This window comes from Melitaea cinxia, chromosome 6, assembly GCF_905220565.1.
Source record: "Melitaea cinxia chromosome 6, ilMelCinx1.1, whole genome shotgun sequence".
Lineage (NCBI taxonomy): Eukaryota > Metazoa > Arthropoda > Insecta > Lepidoptera > Nymphalidae > Melitaea > Melitaea cinxia.
In genome coordinates this window covers 17,326,845-17,352,727 of record NC_059399.1, presented here as the reverse complement: position 1 = coordinate 17,352,727, position 25,883 = coordinate 17,326,845, and the positions used below count along the sequence as shown (strand labels likewise).

Sequence of the window (25,883 nt, the reverse complement as noted above, 5' to 3'; positions counted from 1 at the left end):
TTATAACTATCTTATAACCTACATTATGAACTATATGAATAAAATATTTTATATATCAGAAAGATTTTTTTAAAGTTAGTGTTACTGATCATAATGAAGTACCTAAGTAGGTACGTGTTGATGACCATTATTAAAATCAATGCAAAGCCTCAATTTAATCCAATAATTGCGTAATCAACATATAATGATAATTTAAAATACCCAAAAAAATATCTTTGCAAGTTTATATATATCATATAATCAATAGTTGCATATAAATAAACGAAGAAAGCATGTTGTTTGTATCGGCATGCAATTCAGGACTAAATTTCCCACAGGTTTTTTTGTTATCTAGGTGACTATCTTTATAACAGAATTAACGCTTTGCTAGACATATACTTCCTTACAAAGCATGGGTGTAAATTAAAGGTAACAGAATTGTTGTTGGATCATAATTATGATAAAAGTGAGGAATTAATTCAATGATAAACTAAATGATCCACAATTATGATGTTCATCATCCATCAATTTTGCGCTGTTGGTTGACATGAATTGCTCACACATGTATAAGCGATGAGTACGCATCACTCATTCATACAAACAAATAATCACCCACCCAGACACGCACATACGCACGTACACACACACACACACACACACACACACACACACACAAACATACGCACGCACACACACACGCGCACGCACACACACACGCGCACGCACATACACACTCACACACACACACACATGCAGTCACAGAGATACTCACATACACGTGTATATAACTACACAAACGCACAGATATTACAATACAAGCAATCAAATGGGTAATACGAAAGGTGTTTAAGATTACAAGTATTACTATTTTTTTTTTGTTTTTGAGAAGCCATGCATACATATAACCGTTTTGTCACTGTGCGATCAGTGTGCTAATTGGTCCGGGGTGGTGCGAGACTGATGACCTGTAATACAGGTATTTTATACCTAGCACAGGCATCAGACTCGTCTCAACGTTGACGAGGTTCGATTTTGGGTAATCCATACTTAGTTATTTTTGACGTACGTATTAAAATTACTTTAATTAACGTATCTAAAATTACTTTAGTAATTAATGTAAATGAATAAAGAACCTATACAATAAAAATGAAAGCCTGTGATTTGCTATAACTGTAAAGTTGTTTTTTTTTCTGTAAAATTGTTGTTTTCTGTGTAACGTATGTTGTTTTCTGTGTATGTTTCTGTGTAGTGCTTTGTAAATTGAAATTAATAAATAAAATTTAAAAAATAAATAAAATTATTATTCTGCATATTTTGAATGTAATAACTAAACGAAAAAAATTGATATTGACCTTGACATTTATCATTCCTATTGAAAATTTGACGTCGATTTACCTGTCTGTCAATTGATTTTACCGTCGTAACTTCGTAAGTGAATAAGGAATTATCTTTATCACCGATCAATCTTTTCTTATATTTTCATCTTAACGTGACATTTGCGGAATCAACTGTGCTACATTGGCATAACTGAAAGCCATTAAACCAATCATTCGATGAAGTGAATTATAGTAAAATTCACTTAATTAATCTTCATAGTTTGTGCTCTGAAGTAATTTTTCACGAAAATTACCTTAAATTGAATTCAATATGGACGGTAAATATATTTATACTTCATACATTTTAATTACTTTCACATAAAAACGTACATTTCTGATATTAATTTAACAATCACAGGTTCTACTGCGAAGAAATCTTCCTCTCTTGAGAAACTAGTGATACAGAACATAGAAAATGTGAACGATTTAAAGGAAAAACTCAACGAAATTATTGCGGCCGGAAAAGACTACGAATATGATGTTTCTTCGTGTCTTAAAGACTTAATAAAAAGCAGCGACCAGTCGATTGTGTTCCTGGCGGCACGGGCGATATCCGAACTAGCGAAATGTGAGAAGAAAAGAGAAACATATGCTGAAAACGAAGTTGTGGACACAATTTTATCAATATTAAAAAAGGACATTACTTCAGAAAATGTAGACGTATTAATACAGGCTTGCAGAGCTCTGGGTAATTTGTGCTGTGACTGTGACACAACTAGGACACTGATACTCAACAAAAATGCAGTTGAAACACTCCACAAAGTACTGAACACATGCATGAATGACACAACGACACCAATTCATGAATTAAAAGTGCTTGTATTGAAGACAATGCTGAATTATGCTATTGGTGGACAAGAATTCATAGAATCATTAATGAAACAAGGTATATTAGAAGATCTAAAGAAGATCTTGGTTCAGTCATTTGAAAGACTTAAAGTAGATTATCATGCGGTGTTAACAGCTTTGTCGATACTGAGCGTGATTAATAATAATGATCTAGAATTTGTGTTTGACACAGACATAAATATAGCTGTACTGAATATATTGAAAATAACAAGAAATTTTGAGGTGTCGGAGTTGTGTCTGGAGCACTTGCACACTCAAGCTGAACACGGTAGGGATGACTTTTAACTTTTTAATTTTTTTTTTTTTTTTCAAATAACTTTTTAATTATTGTAATTTTTTTAATTCTCCCATTAATGCATTCTGTCCCCACAGAGACATTTATCAGTGGGTAGGTTGGAATTGCTTTTGTCATACTCAGTATGGGACCAGTGTCACATTTTGCTTTTATTTACTTTTACAACTTAAGTTTGTCTTGATGCATCTTCCGTTTCAACCTGCGAGTTGTAGTGCTTTCCTCCATCAAAACATGATAGTGATTAATTATTTTCTTGTATGTGTTTGTATGGAAGAATATATCTTGTTTGGCGGTTGTCAGGTGTAAGTCGTGGTGTAGTTGTTCATATGATTATAAATGACTTTTTAATTATTTAAATTTATTGTCTAATTATTATATTACTGACTTTAGTGGATATATGAAGTGGCAGACAATTTAAACATTCTTTGTTGTTTTTCTGTTAGATTTAAAAATTATATAAAAAATTTATGATGACAATACAATTAAAAGGAAACCTATTAGCACACTATATTTAATTTGGAAGTACAAAAAAAAACTTCAACAATTTTATTATTTTGGGAACTACATTGGGCAGCAACATCTCAATGTTTTTGTCCTTAATCTTTACCTTACAAGCTTGTAGTAATGATAAATGTAAGTGTTTTAACAAAGCTTGCATCTTTATTTATAACTAAAATACAAATTTTTTTCTTGCAGATACAGTCAAGACTCTGATTGCCAAAGAGGGCGGTGTTAATCTAGTATGTGTTCGTATAGAAGAACTGTTGCAGAGACATGAGGCGGGCGAATTGACTGCTGAAGATACTGAAGTTGAGACTTTAATGAAGCAAGCTTGCGATTTTATTATAATCGTTTTGACGGGAGGTGAGTAAAATTTAATTTTTAATATATTTGATAACTTTCTTCTTAACTTTTCTTTCTTTAAGTCTAATTTGATTAATTTTAATGAAGTAGTAAATTCTTTATAAGTAATCAATAGACTTTAACATCGGAAAGTAGAATAGACCATTAGGACCTGTTTAGCCGTAAGTAAACTACAACTTTTAGGTTTACAATGGATAATAAAAATACGCTACAAGTATAGTGAAATTCAATGGTTAAAAAACAGTAATATATCATATCTTTTATCAGTTGGATACAGTTAGTCGTCAAATAGTCTTTTTTAATATATAGAAGATACATATAATTGATGGAAAACACTCTGACTTTGGCAATTCCTATGGGAGTCCAATTATAAAAGAAGAAGAAGATACATAAATAATAAAAATAGACGTAACTCACATTTTTCTTATAATACATATGAGTGACGAACAACAAATATCTATATTGGTACACAGATACACTTAACTAAGGTCATATTTCCAGATGAAGCCATGAACATTCTGTACAACAATGGGGTCGGTGAAGTTTACATGAATATGGTTAGGTGGATGGATTCAATGAACTACCAGCTGTTAGCCACATCGCTACTGGCTATTGGCAACTTTGCGAGGCGAGATGACTACTGTACTCAGATGATGGACAACAAGATATATGATAAACTCCTGGGTATTGATTTTAAAAAATGTTATCTTTTATACATATATATATATATTACCACAATAGTTAAAGCGTAATTATGCTTCTGATTTTGTCGTTAGTCCTTGTTCCAAAGAACAAAAAGAATAACTACAGTGCAGAGCAGTTTTTTAAAGAATAACTGCAGAGGTCCATGTCGATTTTTCTCCACAGAATCTATACTTACATGTTGTATAACGATTTTGTATGGCATATTTTATTTATCTTAGTCTTACCTTGTTTCAATCACTCCCGTAGATCCCGTAATTGTAACAAGTAATAAAATAATTACCACTAAAGACACAAATGAAGTTACATTTTCTTTATTAAATTTTAAAAGCAACTTCTGAGGAGAATTTATGAGAGTTTCAGCATTCACTATGTTAGAAATTGGTCAGTTGTTATAAATTTAGTGAAAATATAAATGAAATAAAACAATTGATAATGAGGGTACTTTTCTTTTTCACAAATTCCAGATGTCTTCGAATTGTACTATAACTTCAGTGTACGTATGCAAAACTATCCTGATGAGATCCACCCGATAGACAAAAGTACAGTGATCAAGATACAACATGCTTCCTTATCTGCAATCAGAAACTTGACAGTTTCACCTGCTAACAAACGAATCGCTGCAGCTCAGGTTGGTCTATCCTATATATATATATTTTTTTATGTTAGGACAACAGGAAATGTCATGCCCAAAAATTTGGGACTAGGGCAGCATAACTCGCGTCATGTAAAAAGAACGCTGAAAGAAACTGGTGGGGGTGCGTTTGCGTGTGAGTATACTCCCACACGAAAGTACTACTGTTTTATGTTTTAATTAGGCTTTCACTCGCGGCTTCGTATAATGGTTATTGGTAGCTACATTAAAAAATACTAGAAATACCAGTGCGAATAATTCGGACTAAATAAGTATAATAATTATCACTTTACAAAATTACATTTTTTTTTAAACAAAAGCAATAACAAAGTTTTTAGTTATTGAAATGTCGTATTCAAAAATATTAATTATCTGTACTCTCGATATTCGTATTTTAATAGTTTTTATGTGTTTAAAATGATAAATTGATATTTGTTTTTTAGTGAAATAAATAGTAAATGGAGTTTTACAAGTGTTCATATGCTAATGTGTTGTGAAAGTGAGTGATAAATGCGGAAAAAACGTAAATTACATTGACAGTGATTTGTTTACTAAATAAGACTAAACATTTTTGAATATCATATCAAAAATTGACCACTCCAGCGGGATTCGAACCCGCGTCTCCGACTGACCGTGTCGGCGCTCTAGCCAATTAAGCTATGGAACGATTTACCCGCTAGAGCGAAATTTTTTGATATGATGATTTTTATTTTCGGTTTAAGCGAACCGTGGCGCCGTCTATAGTGAGTTCTTTACAGAGACCCGTAACTATTCAAAGTTTCATATTACAATGAAAATCTTTGACAAGAGACGACACCATGCTATTTTTAATATGCACGATTTTATTTTTGTGTTACCCACACATTAGGAATTCTAAACATTTTTGAATATCATATCAAAAATTGACCGCTCCAGCGGGATTCGAACCCGCGTCTCCGACTGACCTAATGTGTCCTAATGTGTGGGTAACACAAAAATAAAATCGTGCATATTAAATAAGACTATTCCAAAAATTGGACATTAGGAAAAAATGTTTTCAAGAGTTGGCAACACTGTAAATCGCCTTTGCGCATTTTGACAGCCAGCGTTCTTTTTACATGACGCGAATTATACGTTAAATAATTTTTCTCACTTCTCTATGTAAAATTATTTCATAATTTGAAGCTTTTGTGCCCGATAGTATTTTGAGTCGACGTCGAACTGTCCAACCAATAGCACACCGGCAAGCATGCGACGCGTGGTAAACACACCCGCCCCCTACCTCATACCACCAAATAGACCGATAAATCGCCTCTGCGCAGCTTCAAGGCCAGCGTTCTTTTTACATGACCCAAACCATACCTTACAGAAGATCACAGCTAAATAACAAAGATCTTAAGTAGTGTATGTACGCTTGTTTGCCACCCCTGCAATAAAGTAATAATGGTTTTGCTTAACTGTTTTGCTATGTTGGGATTTTAAGAGAAAAAGTGGCCGATATTTTATCACCATCAGTCAAGTGCCATTTAGTGTTATCCCAATTAGTTCAGTAATTCTTACATTGCAAATCCTACTAAAAGGATTTAGTGGTCTATGAAATAGTACTATTGATTATTACGAAATCTAAATATGAATTTTTTGAATGTTGATTTTGTCTGTTATGTTGAGGCTTAATAAAAATTTAGTTTTACCCTTGAAGGAAAAATCGTTATTGGATATGAATAAGGAAATCAATTGAAATACAATTAGAATTCTACTTGAAATTGCCAAAAAAGTTTGCCAAATGTATCAGATTTGGCCAAATTTTGCCTTGTGGTTATATAAAACAACACTAAGTGAAATCAGGCGGGTAGGCCAGTATAGTATATTTTATTTTCAGGGTAGAGCCGCACCGCTACTAATTAGTGCGTTGCCCAACGTCACAGACTACCAAGTGGCCTACAAGCTACTGGCTGCATTACGTATGTTAGTTGATGGACAAGGTATGTCTTATTATATATTTATTTTATATTATAAATATAAGTTGAACTGAACGAAACTTTATTTGATAAGTCGAGAAGTGGTCCAATTTTGAGACTAAATGAAAAAAACTCTTAAAGAAGGGCAAGGCAGAAATGATCTTGTTCAAGATTTGCAGCAGTCCGACAGGGACCACAGCGTTCCTGAAAGCAGTTCCAATGGAATATATTTACCCCTTCTGTTTGTGTGTGTGTCGTAAAAGGCGATTAAGGAATAAAGAAGTTTCATTACGAGCTGAGGACCTTGGAAGCCGCTCGCTCTCAAGTCTGTGTATTTGAAAAAACGACGAATTGCTGGTTTTTTTTTTTTATACATAGATAGGCTGGCGTTTAGTACAGACCCTTGAAGGACCCCGGCATTGATAACCAAACGATCGGACTCGCAACCGTCTATAACTACACGAATTGATCGATCCCTCAGGAAGTCAGATATCCAAACAGAGAGAAGCGGGTGAGAGGCCGTATGAAGGAAGTTTGCTAATAAGGCCGTCATGCCAGACCCTGTCAAATGCCTTCGAGATATCGAGCGAGACCGCTATGGCTTCCCCGTGTTTCTCGATAGCCTCACTCCAAATATGTGTGGCATACGCGAGAAGATCACCCGTGGACCGCTTGCGGCGAAAACCGAACTTTCGGTCGCTAAGAAGATCGTTCTCCTCAAGGTGTACCAGGAGCTGGTTATTCAGTATACGTTCCATACTCTTACGTTACTCGTTACGTACTCTCTACTCTGGACGTTATGGAAATAGGTCTGTAATTGACAGGGTCAGCTCGACTGCCCTTTTTAACCGACTTCCAAAAAGGAGGAGGTTCTCAATTCGACTGTATTTTTTTTTTATGTATGTTACCTCAGAACTTTTGACTGGGTGGATCGATTTCGACAATTTTTTTTTAATCGAAAGGTGGTGTGTGTTAATTGGTCCCATTTAAATTTATTTGAGATCTAACAACTACTTTTCGAGTTATCTATAATCTATAATATATATAAAAGCGAAAGGTCACTCACTCATCGCGAAATCTCCAAAACTATAACACCTACAAACTTGAAATTTGGCAGGTAGGTTCCTTATAAGACGTAAGCATCCGCTAAGAACGAATTTTACGAAACTTGACCCCTAAGGGGGTAAAACGGGGGTTGGAAGTTTGTATAAAAGTCCTATGTTTTTGAAGTAAGAGACTTGAAATTTAAAATGTAAGCTCTATAGATGGTGAGAAGGTGTCCAAATAATGTATCTTTAGAAATCAACTACCTTTTGGGGTTAAAACGGGGGATGGTAGGTTGACTCAATCACCACGAAATCTCCGAAACTATAACAGCTACAAACTTAAATTCGGCAGGTAGGTTCCTTATAGGGCGTAGACATCCGCTAAGAACGGATTTTACGAAACTCGACCCCTAAGGGGGTAAAACGGGGGTTGGACTTTTGTATGAAAGTCCTATATTTTTGAAGTAAGAGACTTGAAATTTAAAATGTACGCTCTTTAGACAGTGAAAAGGTGTCCAAATAATGTATCCTTAGAAATCAACTCCTTTTTGGGGTTAAAACGGGGAATGGTAGGTTGACTCCCTTATTACGAAATCTCCGAAACTATAGCAGCTACAAACTTGAAATTTGGCAAGTAGGTTCCTTATAGGGCGTAAACATCCGCTAAGAGCTAATTTTATGAAACTCGACCCTTAAAGGGATAAAACGGGAGTTGGAAGTTTGTATGAAAGTCCTATGTTTTTGAAGTAAGAGACTTGAAATTTAAAATGTAAGCTCTATAGATGGTGAAAAGGTGTCCAAATAATGTATCTTTAGGAATTAACACCCTTTTGGTGTTAAAACGGGGGATGGTATGCTGACTCACTCATCGCGAAATCTCCGAAACTATAATAGCTACAAACTTGAAATTTGGTAGGTTGGCTTTTTATAGGACATAAACATTCGGTAAGAACGGATTTTACGAAACTCGGCCCCTAAGGGGGTAAAACGGGGGTTGGAATTTTGTATGAAAGTCCTATATTTTTGAAGTAAGAGGCTTGAAATTTAAAATGTATGCTCTATAGATGGTGAGGAGGTGTCCAAATAATGCATCTTAATCTATATATATATATAGAAGAGAAGGGATCACTCATCACGAGAACTCAAAAACCGCTGGATGGTCTATCCATCCATGTTGGACAAAGATAAAGTTTGGCAGGGGTGTAGATTATAGTTAGTAGATGTCCGCTAAGAACGGATTTTACGATATTCAATCGCTAAGGGGGTTTAATTGGGGTTGATAGTTTGTATGAAACATATACAGCCTGAAAATAAAACCAAAAATGTGGTGTATAGAGAGGTTTTATAAAAATAACTATTAAATTATACTAAATTGTGCCTTTTAAAAAGTTACTCAGTTTGATAAGCATTTCAAGTGACTGAAATAAAAAAATAATTTGCGTTAAACGTCTTAATAGTAATACATATCTTCATAACCACGAGGACGTAATCGCGGGCAGTTAGTGTATTATAAACAAAGTCCCCAAAAGTGTATGTGATCGATTCGCTCAAAATTTACTGAAAGGATTTTCGTGCGGTTTCACCATTGTAGAGAGGGCTCCACCATTGGCAAGAGGAAGGTTTACGGAACGACTAAGCCGATTTTGATGAGAGTATCACTGGAAGTTTGCCGGCAAAACTTTGTGACACACTTATTTCAACGCGGGCGAAGCCGCGGGCACAGCTAGTATCTAATAATACGTTTTTACTTGACGCTTTTTTCGTCGACCTACGTTGTATTATACCGCATAACTTTCTACTGGATGTACCGATTTTGACAATTATTTTTTTGTTGGAAAGGGGATATCCTTAGTTTGGTACCATGATAAGGAAACCAGGATCTGATGATGGGATCCCAGAGAAATCGAGGGAAACGCTCGAAAATCCGCAATAACTTTTTACTGGGTGTACCGATTTTGACTATTTTTTCGTCGATTTAGGTTGTATTACTCGTCGATGTAATTGAAGTCGGTTTTTTTCGTTTGTGAACAAACACAATTATTGGGCACAGGCTGCACGTTAGCTTGCTTCCAGGCTTTCGGCACTTGTCCTGTCGCTAGAGAGAGACGAAACAGACGTGTCAGGATTGGAGACAACTCAGGCGCACAAGTTTAGAGTACTATGGCAGGTATTCCGTCAGGACCACTAGCTTTATTCACGTCCAGATTGCGCAAGGTTTTAAGGACCTCTTTTTGACGAATTCGGACTTCAAACATAGACGTCTCGCATCGAATCGAAGAAATTGGAGGCGTGGCGCCTGAATCAAGACGCGAGGATTCCGCAAAGAGATTTGCACACAGGTTTGCCTTCTTCTCTGCGGTGTGGGCTAGTGATTCATCGGGTTTTTCATATATGGTTTTTCATATACACAAACCTGAGACGGACTGCAGTGTTTTCGATGCGATAAAGCCAACCTTGGCTTGCAATGGATCAAAGGTCACAACAACACACGCGGTAACGATATGTTTGATGAGCTAGCAAGAAGGGGGTCAAGTATGACGGCCATAGGAGCCGAACCGAGTATACCCTGGACAGATGCCAACTGCGACAAATAACCGCGGCACTGACTGAACACGGTCCGTATAACAAACATCTATTTAATATAGGCATTACTGACAGTCCCCTGTGCAGAGCTTACATGGGAACAGAAGAAACGGCTACGCGTGTACTTCTTTACTGTCCAGATGTAGCAGCTTACTGGGCACAATCTTGGCACCTCGAAGACACTTCCGGAGATCTTCAAGAAGCCAAACAGACTTCTGAAGTTTCTGGAGGGGCTTGGGTGGCAGGAGTGAAAAAGATTATTCCCACACACGCAAAATAGGCGCAATTTCGTCGAGTTGCGGAAACCAGCCCGTGATTATCATACCATACCATAAAACTAACCTTGCAGTCACTAACCCGCCAGCCCAACGAGGTAACTATGGGCATGGTACCTACGACCCGACAGCTCCACTATTCCCGGCTAAGGCTAAGGAAGGTGTCATATCGGTAACTAACTGTAAAGTCACACTTCAGCCTATGGCAGTCCACTGCTGGACATAGGCCTCCACAAATTCGCGCCAAAAATGGCGCGAACTCATGTGTTTTGCCCATAGTAACCACGCTGGGCAGGCGGGTTGATGACCGTAAGGCTGGCTTTGTCGCACCGATAACGCTGCTGCCCGTCTTCGGCCTGTGTATTTCAAAGCCAGCAGTTGGATGGTTATCCCACCATCGGTCGATAGTGTATTTGGCTAGTACTATATATACCAAATGATGCCAAATCTGTAAATGCAATGTTCACTTTGAAAAGGGAGTCCTGCCTCCAGTAGCATTCAAGAATATAGAAATCTCACACGCAGATCATGTGAGATGACTTAGCTTGTATTTTCACAAAATCCGAACACCCAGTCACTAACGAGCAATGACAACAAGACCGTCGTTTAGAGAAACATACCCCAGGATTTGTTCAAGACCCACTAAACTAACACTGCGTAAATGAAGATAATGTGAGTGCGATATCCATAACTCATTATCGAGAGTTCATCGTTATTTTATGGTAAATAAACTTAAAACTACGAAGGGGCAAAAACTTATTTACACTAATGGCTTTGCGTCAGGGACGGGTTTAGAGTTGGGGAAACTAATTCAAGGAGCTGTTGATCAATTAGTACCCGTAGTCTTCTTCACAAATCACCACCTAACCTCGGACTTGTGGCCTCAATAAAACCTGGCGAAAATCGAGTGTCTTCGTTCCATAAAGAATCAGAAAGCGTTAGGTCCTGACGACATAGCAATCGAGGTGTGGAAGTCGTTGGGCTCTCTTGGGGTATGCATACTGACTAATCTCTTCAACTGCATCTTTATACTGGAACGACGTCTAGCCAGTTGGGCCTGAACATCATCATCCTCATTTAGAGGGACAGGGGCAGTTTTTAAGAATTTGGTAGTTATAGTGGAATTAAGGTTATATGCCATGAAGCTCTTCGAATTTAATATCCACCTCAGGCTTCGTTAGGAATGTGCTGTCTGACAGTCATTATTGATTCCAGCCAGGATCGAACACAATGGATGTCATTTTTGTCCAGAACTTAGATAGAGGCATAACAGGACAAAATGATAGCTTTGTCTGACATAATTAGAGATGTATCGATATTCTGTTTCCGTGGTTAGAACCGCTGTTGCCGAAACCTGTTTCTTCCCGATTACTTTTAGAGTACAACAAGCATCGGCTCTTAGCCCGTTCTTCTTCTTTCGAGACCAGCCCCCATAGCTAATATAGTGCTCGTTGACGAGAACAGGTTAGAGCTCGAACGTAGAGTGAACCTTGGAACGATAAGCGAAAAACGGCGATCTCGAGGTAAATGTAATCACCGCCTTAGTCATCATGTTCTTGTTAATGGAGTCGTCCAGTCTAGAGACCCGAAGATTTGCGACCTTCGTGGGTCGAACGACTCTAGGCACGCTGACGAAGATTCTGTTCAGCTCCTGCGCCATACGCTTTGCCGTTTCCGAGATCCGCCCATTTGTCAGGTCCGTCAGCCTGGCTCCGGTAGTATTACGCCGAATCTTGAGGCTTTAAATAGGTTTAAAGTCTCTGTGACGCATAGCAAGATGTAACTATAAGTGTACTTCTTTTCCGCTGTGTACGCTTTCAGCGTTATCAGCATTGCAGACGTGCGAGGAAACCCATCCTTGCCTTTTCGAGCCATTTTATCTTATTTCGCTGCTTCTGCTGCTGCGCATCTGGCGAAGCAGTGGTGGCGTGCGGCGCAGGAGCGTTTGTCCTCCTCTTCTTCGACTTTTTTGTGACACTGGCCCATTCACTGTCCCCTGAAGCGCATGTCTTTTCTTCCTCCGTGATGGTTACAGGTTCCTAGGCTATGGTTTGAACCTGCGCTTTCCGTGGGGTCGCCTTTTTCGCTTGCTGGACTTTCCATTGGATGTATCAATGATTCAATTTAAACGCCATCGTCACTTTACACTCAGAGGGTGTGGCGCGGCGCGTGGCTGGGTCGCGTAGCGCGTTACAGGCGACGGCGCGCTGGGGACGAGCCGAGCACGCCGGCGCGGCGGGGGAGGCGCCGCGCCTGCTCGCCTGGACCGTGCGCCTGCTGCCCGCCGACCCCGCGCTCGACTGCATCGTGCAGGTACACACACACACACACACACACACGCACACAACACGCGGGGGAGGCGCCGCGCCTGCTCGCCTGGACCGTGCGCCTGCTGCCCGCCGACCCCACGCTCGACTGCATCGTGCAGGTACACACACATACACACACGCACACAACACGCGGGGGAGGCGCCGCGCCTGCTCGCCTGGACCGTGCGCCTGCTGCCCGCCAACCCCGCGCTCGACTGCATCGTGCAGGTACACACACACACACACGCACACAACACGCGGGGGAGGCGCCGCGCCTGCTCGCCTGGACCGTGCGCCTGCTGCCCGCCAACCCCGCGCTCGACTGCATCGTGCAGGTACACACATACACACACGCACACAACACGCGGGGGAGGCGCCGCGCCTGCTCGCCTGGACCGTGCGCCTGCTGCCCGCCGACCCCGCGCGCGACTGCATCGTGCAGGTACACACACACACACGCACACAACACGCGGGGGAGGCGCCGCGCCTGCTCGCCTGGACCGTGCGCCTGCTGCCCGCCGACCCCGCGCTCGACTGCATCGTGCAGGTACACACACACACACACACACGCACACAACACGCGGGGGAGGCGCCGCGCCTGCTCGCCTGGACCGTGCGCCTGCTGCCCGCCGACCCCGCGCTCGACTGCATCGTGCAGGTACACACACACACACACACTACACGCGGGGGAGGCGCCGCGCCTGCTCGCCTGGACCGTGCGCCTGCTGCCCGCCGACCCCGCGCTCGACTGCATCGTGCAGGTACACACACACACACTACACGCGGGGGAGGCGCCGCGCCTGCTCGCCTGGACCGTGCGCCTGCTGCCCGCCGACCCCGCGCTCGACTGCATCGTGCAGGTACACACACACACACTACACGCGGGGGAGGCGCCGCGCCTGCTCGCCTGGACCGTGCGCCTGCTGCCCGCCGACCCCGCGCTCGACTGCATCGTGCAGGTACACACGCACATACACACACGCACACAACACGCGGGGGAGGCGCCGCGCCTGCTCGCCTGGACCGTGCGCCTGCTGCCCGCCGACCCCGCGCTCGACTGCATCGTGCAGGTACACACACACACACACACACGCACACAACACGCGGGGGAGGCGCCGCGCCTGCTCGCCTGGACCGTGCGCCTGCTGCCCGCCGACCCCGCGCTCGACTGCATCGTGCAGGTACACACACACACACACACACGCACACAACACGCGGGGGAGGCGCCGCGCCTGCTCGCCTGGACCGTGCGCCTGCTGCCCGCCGACCCCGCGCTCGACTGCATCGTGCAGGTACACACACACACACACACACACTACACGCGGGGGAGGCGCCGCGCCTGCTCGCCTGGACCGTGCGCCTGCTGCCCGCCGACCCCGCGCTCGACTGCATCGTGCAGGTACACACACACACACACACTACACGCGGGGGAGGCGCCGCGCCTGCTCGCCTGGACCGTGCGCCTGCTGCCCGCCGACCCCGCGCTCGACTGCATCGTGCAGATACACACACGCGCACGCGCACACGCTCACACATACATACACACGCACACGCGCACACACAGACACGCACACACACGCACACGCGCACACGCACGCACACGCGCACGGACACGCACACGCACACACAGTCACACTGGGGAGTTATTGAAAGCTTTCAAAGCTGCTACAGCACATATATAGTACACAATACATATTATACACGCTCTTTGCAAATATACACAGCATACACATGCTACTTTTCAACACATGTTTAAGAATATCACATTTCCAAAGTGGAATTGTAAGGAATATACAACATTTCATAAAATGAATCTCTATCAATGTAAAATGTCATCTGTCATCTGTTTTCCTACAATTCCTAAAACTAACCCAATCAACTAAAAAGTAACGTTTTATTTGCAGTAACTTAATATTCTAAATGGTTAAAATAGATGGACATAAGGTAGATAATAATTTTGAGCGTGATCATATTATTGTATGTGTAAAATTTTGTCTCTTATCACAAAAGCTCTATTCGCGGTTTAACGCATTTTAAGAATGCAGATGAGATATGATAAATATAGAGACATGGTGCCTAACACTTAACTACATACACAATTAGCCACAAACACTAACTCTGATTAATCTCATTTTTCAGGCAGAAGGATGCATCTCAAATTTGGTAAACATGCTGCTGGCATCTCACTCTCTCATGCAGAACGAAGCGATTCTCTCTCTCACTCTGATATCTATTCACATACTCAAAAACACACCGGAAAACATGGAAATGGAAAAGAAATACGTCACCCAACTGATAAATTCTGAAATAGGCAAGCACGTCACGGTACTAATTGAAACTAATTGCGCTAAAATGCCGCTAGAGGTCGCCGAAAACCTGATAGCTTTCCTGGATATAACTTCAAAGAATAATACCATAGTGTCTGATTATAAAGAGTCTAAAGTACACGAATCGTTGAGGAAATTTGTCGAATCAAGAAAGAATTTCAGCGCTGAACTAAAATTGTGCATTGAAAATGTTATTTCCATTATATCAGCGGAGTAATTGAGATTTTCATCATTTCTACGTTACTCTTTCTATATTATTGTGAAATAGGCTTAACTATAAAAGCTTATTCCTCAAAATTATAGTCACAAATTATAGATAATGTAGTCTTTGATGACATTTGTCTTGAGATATTTAAATATTTTCTGTACCTCATTATTTTTAAATATAAACCTTGAATATAATAATAGAAAAGTATAACTAAAACTACTACTGTGTGAAATTTTGTTCAAAATAGACATAAAAAGACATATTTTTGCATTTGTCTGCATTTTCATCTCCAAAGCGAATTTATCTGTATTCCTCTTTAATTGTATATAATTTTTAAGTTTAAAGTGCCATAATAAAAAATGATTTAAGTTAAATTTTAATTTAGATATAACATTTTCTAGTCATATTTATAGATAAAAATTATTTTATGATTTTGTTTTTTGTAGTTCTACATTTTACTTGTTTGTATGAAATGATTTTGATACTTGCATTTTTTGAAGTATTATCTTTTTTAATAAAATTCCAATGTACTTTTCATTTAGGTGTATCAAATTATTTGTTTAATTTTAAGTATAATGTCACATAATTGAAACAATTACTATTAATATAAGAACATTTTTGTCGTTTACAATCTATTGTTGATCTTGAAACTTGAAATTTCATAGATTGTAACGATGATAAACTTTCGAAATAAGTGTTCTAATTTTAGAATAAAAATATTATAAAATTATCAATTAAATTGTATATTTAACCTATTAACATTAGTTATAGCATGTTCAGGTATTAGACACAATCTTATTTCTAACTAGCAACCCGCTCCGGCTTCGCACGTTTGCAAAAACTATCAGTGTTCCTCTACTATATTATGCATGTATTATACATATAAACCTTCCTCTGGATTCACTCTATTTACTAAAGAAAACCGCATCAAAATCCGTTTCGTAGTTTTAAAGATCTATGCATACAGACAGCGGGTAGCAACTTTGTTTTGTACTGCGCAATGATAAAAATATTTTAGTATGTAATTATGATGTTTATACCAATCTTTGAAAATGTTTTGGTCTATAACGTTGTAATCTTTTGGATGAATTTGAGTGAGTTTCAGTATCGATTAGTTTCACACGACTTTGTAGGTAGTGTTACAAGCAGGCTCTCATACTTAATTAGGAGCGCTTTAACGTTATTGTTCCCAGTCTTGGTCTAATATAGTTATATATATTTTTACTTGTGTTTGTTATTATAGGTATAGTTATAACAAAAAAAAAAGAATATTACTTGGTTATTATAAATTAAGACATGTCTGTGTATGTTAAAAATGTGGACTTATTCTGATGGGTCGGTGCCCTATTTTAAAACAAATTATAATAGTAACGGCTCAAAATTGTTCCAGTTAATTTTTTGTACTCTTCTTAATTAAGATATGCATTTAGATATATTTACATTATTGAGCTTTGATAATGTAATTAAAAAAAAAGTTATTAAAAATGTACTTACTACTTGTAATGTCGACTTTTTAAATTTTAAACAATATTGTTAATATTCTAATTTTTATTATCTGCCAACGATATAATTCAGAATGATTATGATTTAAATAGTTATTTCTATTTTATACTATAAAAGCCCTTGTATTTACTATTTCAAATTTTGTTTATATAGATAAAGTACATTCCAATGTTTTTCTGGCTTGCAGTGTAAAAAAAAAACAATTACGCATTGTCTATTATATAAAAATTAAAATAAAAAAATCTAAGCCCCGTTAACAGTACGCACTGTTAACGGTATTAAATAATATTAATTATTAAGAATATAAGTAAAATAATTCAATTAAATTAACATTTCATTCGAAATTTTTGTCATTTAATTAAACATTATAGTTATTATTATCGATTCATATATTTGATATGAATATACAATTAACTTAAAAATACATAAAAAATTAGGACATAGTTCAACGTCTATGCAATTTTGTGCATGTCTATTTGTGAAGGAAAGTTGTGATCTGAAAATGATCGCATCTATAATGTTATTGAAAGACATAAAATGTCTCATAAGTAAAATTTAAAGTCTGGCTCAAGCCTTTAATAATGCCAAAAGAAATGGCGAAATAAATTTTATTTTAATATTGGATCTTAATATTCAAAATAAATTAAATATTAAGAGAATATGAACAAGTATTTTACCGCAAAAACACACAAATATATTACTAATAGTATTTTGGCACTAAGGTGTTATAAGTTGGACCGATTATGATGCGGTTTGTTGGTTTGAAAGATGTTATGAATGAGATGGCTCTCAGCTACAATTTATTAAGAACTTTTTAGGCGTTGTTAGTTGTTTTACTATTGTAATCAGCACAATTGGTGTTTATAATTGACTTAAGGAGGAGGTTCTCAATTCGACGGTTACTTTCTGGGTATACAGATTGTTCGTGATTTAATTAATAAGATGTAAGACAAATATTTTAACAATTTGTAACACCGATTAAACACAAAGTGATATTTTTGTGTCAGGTGTTTCCTAATATTTTAATTTTATATTTATAATTGTAATTACCTTTACTAATATTTGTCATGTTGTTAATACACTTACTTGTTGGCACCTTACTCGGAACGGACCAAATGTTTTAGAAATTTTCAAAAGTATAATGTAAATGTTTTTACTCTATAATTTTCCTCCCTACTATAAGTAACGATCACTAACAGGTATTTATGATAACAACCGGGATCTACGGTTAAACGTGCTCTCCGAGACACATTGGGGAGACCCACAAGGACAGACATCCATGCCGGAAAGTCCATCCCGAGTGGCAATCGAACCTGCAAATCGCCGGTGTTTAAGCGCTCACACGCACCACTACAGAGAAGTTGTTATTTTAATCACCAGTGGTTAAGGGGCTACACTACCTCAGCTCGAATTCAGATTTCACCCGTACTAAATACACATGAGAATTGAGAGCGCTTGGTTGTTCATCGCGCGAATTATATGTATTTTCTGCCCACAAACATTATCAATAGTTATTTTTTTAAAAACCCAACATATAAAATGTTCTTCATACTTATTTCAATTACCATGCTTAATCTCAAGTCCATAACTTCTATATTTACTGAGATATTAAGGCTTTAATACAAAAATAGAGGTAACTTTGCGATTTTTTTGAATCGAGAAAATTTTATGGAATCGTGTTTTCGAAACATATGAAAGATAGTTTGTGTCCTGAACTTTACCATACATAAATTTCAAACTTAAATATTCAGTAGTTTGGAAGATATGGACATCCTGCCTAGTGGAAAATAAGCAATTTGAGGTAGCGTACACTCTTAATCTTCTTAAATTGAAAATATTAAATTATAAATTAATAAATTGATGATTAAGCAAAACATTAATTGATGCATAAACTTAATTATGTTTTATTCTATATAATATAATTTTAAAATATTTATATACTTGGACACATTGCTTATAGTTTTATTAAGCACACAATTTTTAGATAGTAATCATAAGCTCTATTCTAATGTATAAGAATTGGTCGATTGGTCATTGTTTATAGATTTCAGCTAAAATATGTTTAGTGTAAAATAAAAATAAAGTTTTTTTTTTTATTAATTTAACATTATTTATTTTTTTCTTATATTACAAAAATGGCAGAGTGTAAAGTTCGTCTGATGGTAAGCGAATAAAACACCATAAAAAATGGTTAGCAAATATGTTACCGACCCTACCACACGAGCTCTCACTCTACTCACTCTCTACTCACCACAGGAACACAACACTATTACAAAGCAGTATTATTTATCCGTGATCTTCTGTAAGGTTGAAGTACATCCCTGCTGTGATACCTCAATCTCATATAATGATAAATTATTTTTAAGCTTTGTAATGATTATAAAACAGTTCACATTTTTTAAATTGATCTATGTGAATGTTATAACCACCTCTTTGGTAATATCCAGTAAAATAATTAGAATGGATCTAGTATTCCTGACTTAATTCTATATTTGACTCGTCCTCAAAAATCTGTGGCATATATTCTGCATTTGATACAAGATTTTCTTCTTGTAATGGCTCTTGATCCCTGCATCCAGCAACTGAAAAAATTTAACAATCATTAGCTAAAAATATTATAATGGACAATATACATTTCATTTTATTTTATTTAGGAAACAAACTACAATAAATAATACAACAAATTATTAAACTTATACAGCTAACACACAAACTGATAGTTTCCAATAGTAAACAATTCATAAATGGGCTAATAATGAGGTAAATTGATTTTTTTTTTCAATTTAAATGTAACAAATATAAAAACTGGGGTTAATAGAATAAAAGTATACGAGGTGTGTTTAAGTATATGTGTCAAATACATGTTTATATAGGTTTTATAGTGCAGCTACTTCCATTAATCCTTAAAGTACAAGTTGAGTATAATTATATAATATACAAGTCACTGTAATAAATAATAAATATACAGCAGTTTCGGAACAAAATATTTCTTACCTGGACACCTGGCCCTATCCTTACGGTTTATGTGTTGGAGGATGGCTTGGCGTTCATAGATGTGACCGCATCTTGTATTCCTTATTGGATCCTGAATGGGCCTCATAGTTATAGGATCTACCTGTTAAAATATGTATTATTAAAAAAATATATTCTAAATGATAGTTTTGTATATTTTTACAGTATTTACTAAAGCTAAATTTAATAATAAAATTAGTTTTATTCAGCTAGCCCATCAGGAAGACGTTGTATGGTTTTGAAACTTTCAAACATGTTAACTTTAAGTGATTGTTAAATATCTTGAATTTTTTAAATTTTTTGCATCAATTTTTTAATTTTTTATTAAAAAAACCTTCTACAGAGCATTAGAATACTTTAAAAAGATAAATGAAATCAGTAGTCCTTTTTAAGTTATTAAATGACCCACAAAAATAGGGATTCATTTATATGTATTAATTAATCTAACTATACCGAGATATCCCATGTAATTTTTTTTATTTAAAAAAAAAATGTATGTAATATGACACACAATCAGTGGTTTAAATTTGAGTTGAGTAGAGAATTATGACTTTTTAAAAGAAACTAGTTTTTAAATTCATCAAATGCTTATAAAAAAAAATGATAAAGAAACCTCTGTTTTGAGAAAATATTCAAAGTCAAATTACAGTCGAGCAATGTAACAGTTACAATAATTTTATTTTGTAACTTACACAAATACATAGAATGTGTATGATATGGATTGACGGGAAAGCTTCGGGGGAAATATATGAAATAACTTTTCGACATTTATTTAGTTATACACACGTTATTTAGATAATTGTGTTTGCTCACAAACGAAAAAAAAACCGACTTCAATTACATCGACGAGTAATACAACGCAGATCGACGAAAAAATAGTCAAGTAACAACGCATAATCAAAGATTACTCAAAAAGTAGTAATCAGATCTCGATGAAATTTAAATGTGACTACATGATAATCATCGGCTTTCGATTAAATTAAAAATCATTAAAATCGGTACACCTAGTAAAAAGTTATTGCGGATTTTCAAGAAGTTCCCTCGATTTCTCTGAGATTCCATCATCAGATCCTGGTTTCCTTATCATGGTACTAAACTTGGGATATCTCCTTTCCAACAAAAAAAGAATTATCAAAATCGGTACATCCAGTAGAAAGTTATGCGGTATAATACAACGTAGGTCGACGAAAAAAGCGTCAAGTAAAAACGCATTATTAGATATAGCTCGAAAAGTAGTTGTTAGATCTCAAATAAATTTAAATGGGACCAATTGGCACACACCACCTTTCGATTAAAAGAAAATTTGTCGAAATCGGTCCACTCAGTCAAAAGTTCTGATGTAACATACATAAAAAAAAAAAAAAAAAAAAAAAAAATACAGTCGAATTGAGAACCTCCTCCTTTTTTGGAAGTCGGTTAAAAAGTACTTACACATCTGTCATCTGCTCCTGTTATCGCTATATCTGATTCATTTAGATTTTCTACAAGAAAAATAGGTATTTTAAATACAAAAATTATAAAAAAAAGTACTATAAAATCAATTGTTTTTAAACTTAAAAGTCTTAAACTTATGAATTATAGATTTTTATTATAAACTAATTTTTATCTAATAGTATTATTATATAATAGTATTGAGAGTGACGACGCATTGGCACAACAATCACAGCACTGGTTTGTGGCTGTTGTGGGTTCGATACCTACACATGGCAAATATTTGTGTTGGCCATACAGATGTTTGTCATGGTCTGGGTGTTTGTGCGTCCCTTGTAGGTCTTCCCACCGTGCCTCAGAGAGCATGTTAAGCGGTCAGTCTCGGTTGTTATCATGTACACAGGATAGCAATCGATTGTTACTAATAGTAGGGAATATATATCCCAACCCGCATTGGAGCAGCGTGGTGGATTAAGCTCTGATCATTTTCCTATATGGGGAAAGAGGACTATGCCCAGCAGTGTGATATTACAGGCTGAAGCGTAATATTGAGAGTTGTTTTTGTGGTACAAAATTTTCAAGTCATATTCTTCAACAATATTTTAGAAAATTGCATTACACTTTTAAATACATAAAATAATAATAATAAACAGTAAGATTAATTAGAATACTTATTTCAATATTTCTGTAAGGTTTAATTATATAAAAACTTACGTGCAACTGCCTTGCCATTTAAATGAGTTTTTTTCCTAAATTCACACATTCGTGGGTCTCTGTCCACATTAACTCTTATATTTCTACTCAATTGTGAAAACTCATTTTCAAGTTCATCTATATTTGATGAATCAATGACTTCCTGAAAATATTGAATAAATTAAGAAGAAATGAGAACACTCAGAAATAGCCCTCAAGAGCTTCACTTTGTAAAACTTATTAGATAAGAATACTTAAGGATATTGTACGATATGGTTATATTATTAGAATAATATTTATTGTGTAGATTGAGGTAGGGCGCTGCAGGGCATATAATGCACAAAATTTAGATGAGCCCGACTGATGAAGTACCTCGGCCTTAAAGAAGATCACACCTAAATAATACTACTTTCAAACAGTGTTTTGTTACTTGTAGTGAGTAAGGAGTTCCTGGGGAGGATTGGGGATAAAGCAACGCACTTGCGATGCTTTTGGCGTTTTAAGCTACGGTAATCGCTTACCACCAGTGCCTTAAGTTTATTTGCCTCTCTAGTCGCATAAAAAAATTCTACACATCAAATATAACTATTATGTAAAAAAATATTAACAAATAAAGTTGACTATAACTGACAATATGCACTCACTGTAACGCTATTCAAGGCTTCAGTGTCATTCTCTTGTATTGCTTCTGATACAATGTAGTCTTGTAGACAAGTTTTTAATACATTTATTTGATCATCTTTGTCATTGTCTAAATACTTTTTTACATTTTCGGCACTCAAATACAAGTTATCAATGCATTCTCGCCGTAATTGAGTCAGGTGAGCAAGATCAAGTTCGAAGTCGTCCATTTTTTATAATAAAACAGTTTTGTATTCCTTCTGAATAAATTTAATATAAATATATTAAAAAACTGATGATACAATTTGAAGTGCTAACTTTGAATTGAAGATTTGAAGTTTGAAGTTCTTACCATAGATATGTTGTTTTTCATTTTGTCCAAAGAGTATATAAGATTTTGTCCCCTTTCGGGACAGGCAAAGATCTAAGACCATACAGCCTATTTAGACGCTTACCATAGAAAATATACTAACATATTAAATACACTTAAACTTTTTATTTTGTAGTTTTTACTTCTTGACTCAGACATCACTTTTTTAATTTTTATATATATATAAAGTTATGTCTACAGGCTTATAGTGCCCGTACTTTTGTTATTCCGATTTTTAGTTTTATTACTGATCGTTTACTTGTTACACTCATAGATATAGTAAAAAAAAGTAGATAATGCGCGGCCTTTGTTGTTAGTGAAGCCACAAAACTCGGCTCCTTCAAGTAAATACACGCGCTCACGCACACATATGCATCAAACTACGCTCATTTTCGTTAGTATGTCACGAGGCTTCATACAGTAACTTTGCTTATAAAATGCCGTCTTGTGTGATTAAATGGTGCAAAAACAATACCAAAGGAAACAAAAAAACTTAAGGAATATCGTTTTACACGTAAGTACATATAAAACTTTATATTTCTTGTTATTCCAAAATAATATTGAGGTTATTCGGAACTTATAATTTCAATGTCACGAAATGACGTACCACGGGAGTGTTGCCAGTAGTTCTTTTTTTCAATACCCCAAAATGTGGGTAAGTAAATTGTACGCAATCAGAAAAATAATTAAGTAAAAAGTAGACATAGTTATTGTTTTTTTTTTTCTCGTGTTATTTTATGTTACATAAATTGAAAATAAAAAAAATCAAAATATATTTATGAATTATTAACTCGTTTGTTTTATGTTTTAACTTTTTACAATTTTTGAGTAAACTAGGTACCCATATTTTACTATGAAATTTCATGGTTTTAGGTTTCCAACGAATATTTTAATAAGAGGTGAATGGGTAGCGGCTGTAAGACTGAGCCGAAATGAACCACAATGGCAGCCATCCTCATCAAGTGTGGTTTGTTCAGACCATTTTGATAAGGCTGACATGTATGATACAAAACATGGACTTCGCAGAGTCCATAGAACAGGATATCCAAAAAAGGTATATTTAACCGACTTCAAATAAAAAGTTCACCCTTTTCTTCCTGTATAATTATGTTATATTAAAATTATATAGGACGCCGCGTTGGCGTAACGGTCACAACACTGGTTTGTGGCTGTTGCGCTGGCGGTTGCGGGCTCGATCCCCGCACATGACAAATATTTGTAATGGCCATACAGACGTTTGCCGTGTTTGTGCAGTCCTTGTGGGTCTTCCTACCGTGCCTCAGAGAGCACGTTAAGCCGTTGGTCCCGCTTGTTATCATGTACACCTGCGATTTCTATGATCGTTACTCATAGAATATATCCGCCGATCCGCATTGGAGCAGCATGGTAGATTAAACTCTGATCTTTCTTCCATCCATCTTTCTTTCATTCCAGTCCACCTCGAATTAAAATACTTATCCACTGGGAACTGTATCCCGTTAGAAGAAGTATGTAAGAGTGCAATGTGCACATCGCTTGAAAAGTAAATAGTTTGTCTATGACTAAGTCTATACTTTATGTTTGTACGGAGCGTAACTCTCTGTTGTAATAAAAAACAAAATGGAGTATATTGTATAAGAGCGTTTGTTGCATTCTAATAATAAAAGGTTTCTCTAATATAAACATTTCTTTCCCTGGTGTCCCTATATAACCCCAATAAAGTAGCCATTTTAAATTGTACATCTACAACTGTTTCAACTATTAATTCAACCAGGACATCTTATAGACATGAAGAACAGGAGTATCCAATAGAACACGAATTAGCTTCACTAGACTTTCTCCGTAAAATACAACAAGATACGGCAGAACTCGCAAGCACTCTGAATGTTGCGGAATACGATGATTTAAAAAAAATAATAATTGGTTATATCGCTGGTAGCACTGTACACTACATTTCAAAAATACTAAAATGTGAAAAGTGTCTCAATAGTTTAATGTCTGAAGAAGAACACGACTTCCACAAATTAATCCTGGCTCGAAATAAAGGTGGACTGTGTTTTCCTTCCCAAGATGTTTTTGACATATGCGCAACTTGCGAACTCATAATAAGAAAACTGTCCATGGAGAATATAAATTTGGTGAGAGAAAGCCAGCATACCTATAAAGTCACGCAGATTTTAGGTTCTTTTACAGGTAATAACAGAACTATTCATAACTTGGAAAATGACCACGATTATGCTGGCCATGCGCATAAAGTCAATTTAATACGATTAGTGATTGAAAAATATTTGAACATAAGACTACATCATATCAGTAAAATGCAAACAATGACGATGACTCTGAGTTCTAAGCGACAAAAATTTAAAAAACTATCACAACATAAAGGATTCTAGGTTTAAGAAAAATAGTTAAAAAAAAAACCGACTGCAAACTGAAAAGAGATAAACAGAGGGCATAGGAAGTGTCCATTCATACGATTATCTTACGAATATTTTTTTTTATTATTCTACCGATTTTATGTTTTATTTTTAGTAAATTTATTTAAAACTATAAACAGGTTTTTATTTTCACATACCCATTTTACCTATATTAAATTAATTGTTTAATAAAAATTTTAGGGACTTTTTTTAAAAGGTGTCAACACTTCACTCACTCACACATCTTTAAAAAAGTGGCTTCACTTTTCTGTTCTAGGTGCGTTATCTACCTTTTTTTACTTGATCTATGGTTACACTACTGCAGCTTAGGGGAGACTGGGGTCAATAGAAACATGGGTCAATAGAAACAAGTGCAATAACTACGAAACAATAAGCGATAGCGGGGTGGTCCCTGAGGGGGGATGGATCTGCGTTCGTGTCAGAACCTGTGGAACAGTGCGAGCCGCGGCTCT

At 36.8% G+C, this 25,883-nt stretch overlaps 2 protein-coding genes across 2 annotated transcripts; one reads left to right on the top strand and one right to left on the bottom strand.

The window, feature by feature from the left end:
• Positions 1-1,658: 1,658 nt before the first annotated feature.
• On the top strand, positions 1,659-16,118 carry LOC123654804 (rap1 GTPase-GDP dissociation stimulator 1-A; the record flags this gene model as incomplete). The annotated part of the gene is made up of 7 exons (XM_045590689.1): positions 1,659-2,472; positions 3,196-3,363; positions 3,865-4,047; positions 4,533-4,696; positions 6,558-6,660; positions 12,693-12,853; positions 14,989-16,118. Coding segments are annotated over 7 exons (1,998 nt in total), but the record flags the coding sequence as incomplete, so codon positions are not given.
• Positions 16,119-19,352: 3,234 nt separating this feature from the next.
• LOC123654692 (E3 SUMO-protein ligase NSE2-like) lies at positions 19,353-22,996 on the bottom strand. Its single transcript, XM_045590583.1, has 5 exons — positions 22,668-22,996; positions 22,045-22,186; positions 21,331-21,380; positions 19,882-20,002; positions 19,353-19,469 (listed from the first exon to the last, which is right to left on the bottom strand). The coding sequence occupies exons 1-5, from the start codon at positions 22,872-22,874 to the stop codon at positions 19,354-19,356; spliced, it is 636 nt and encodes a 211-aa protein (XP_045446539.1). The 5' UTR covers positions 22,875-22,996; the 3' UTR covers position 19,353.
• Between the last annotated feature and the right edge of the window lie 2,887 nt (positions 22,997-25,883).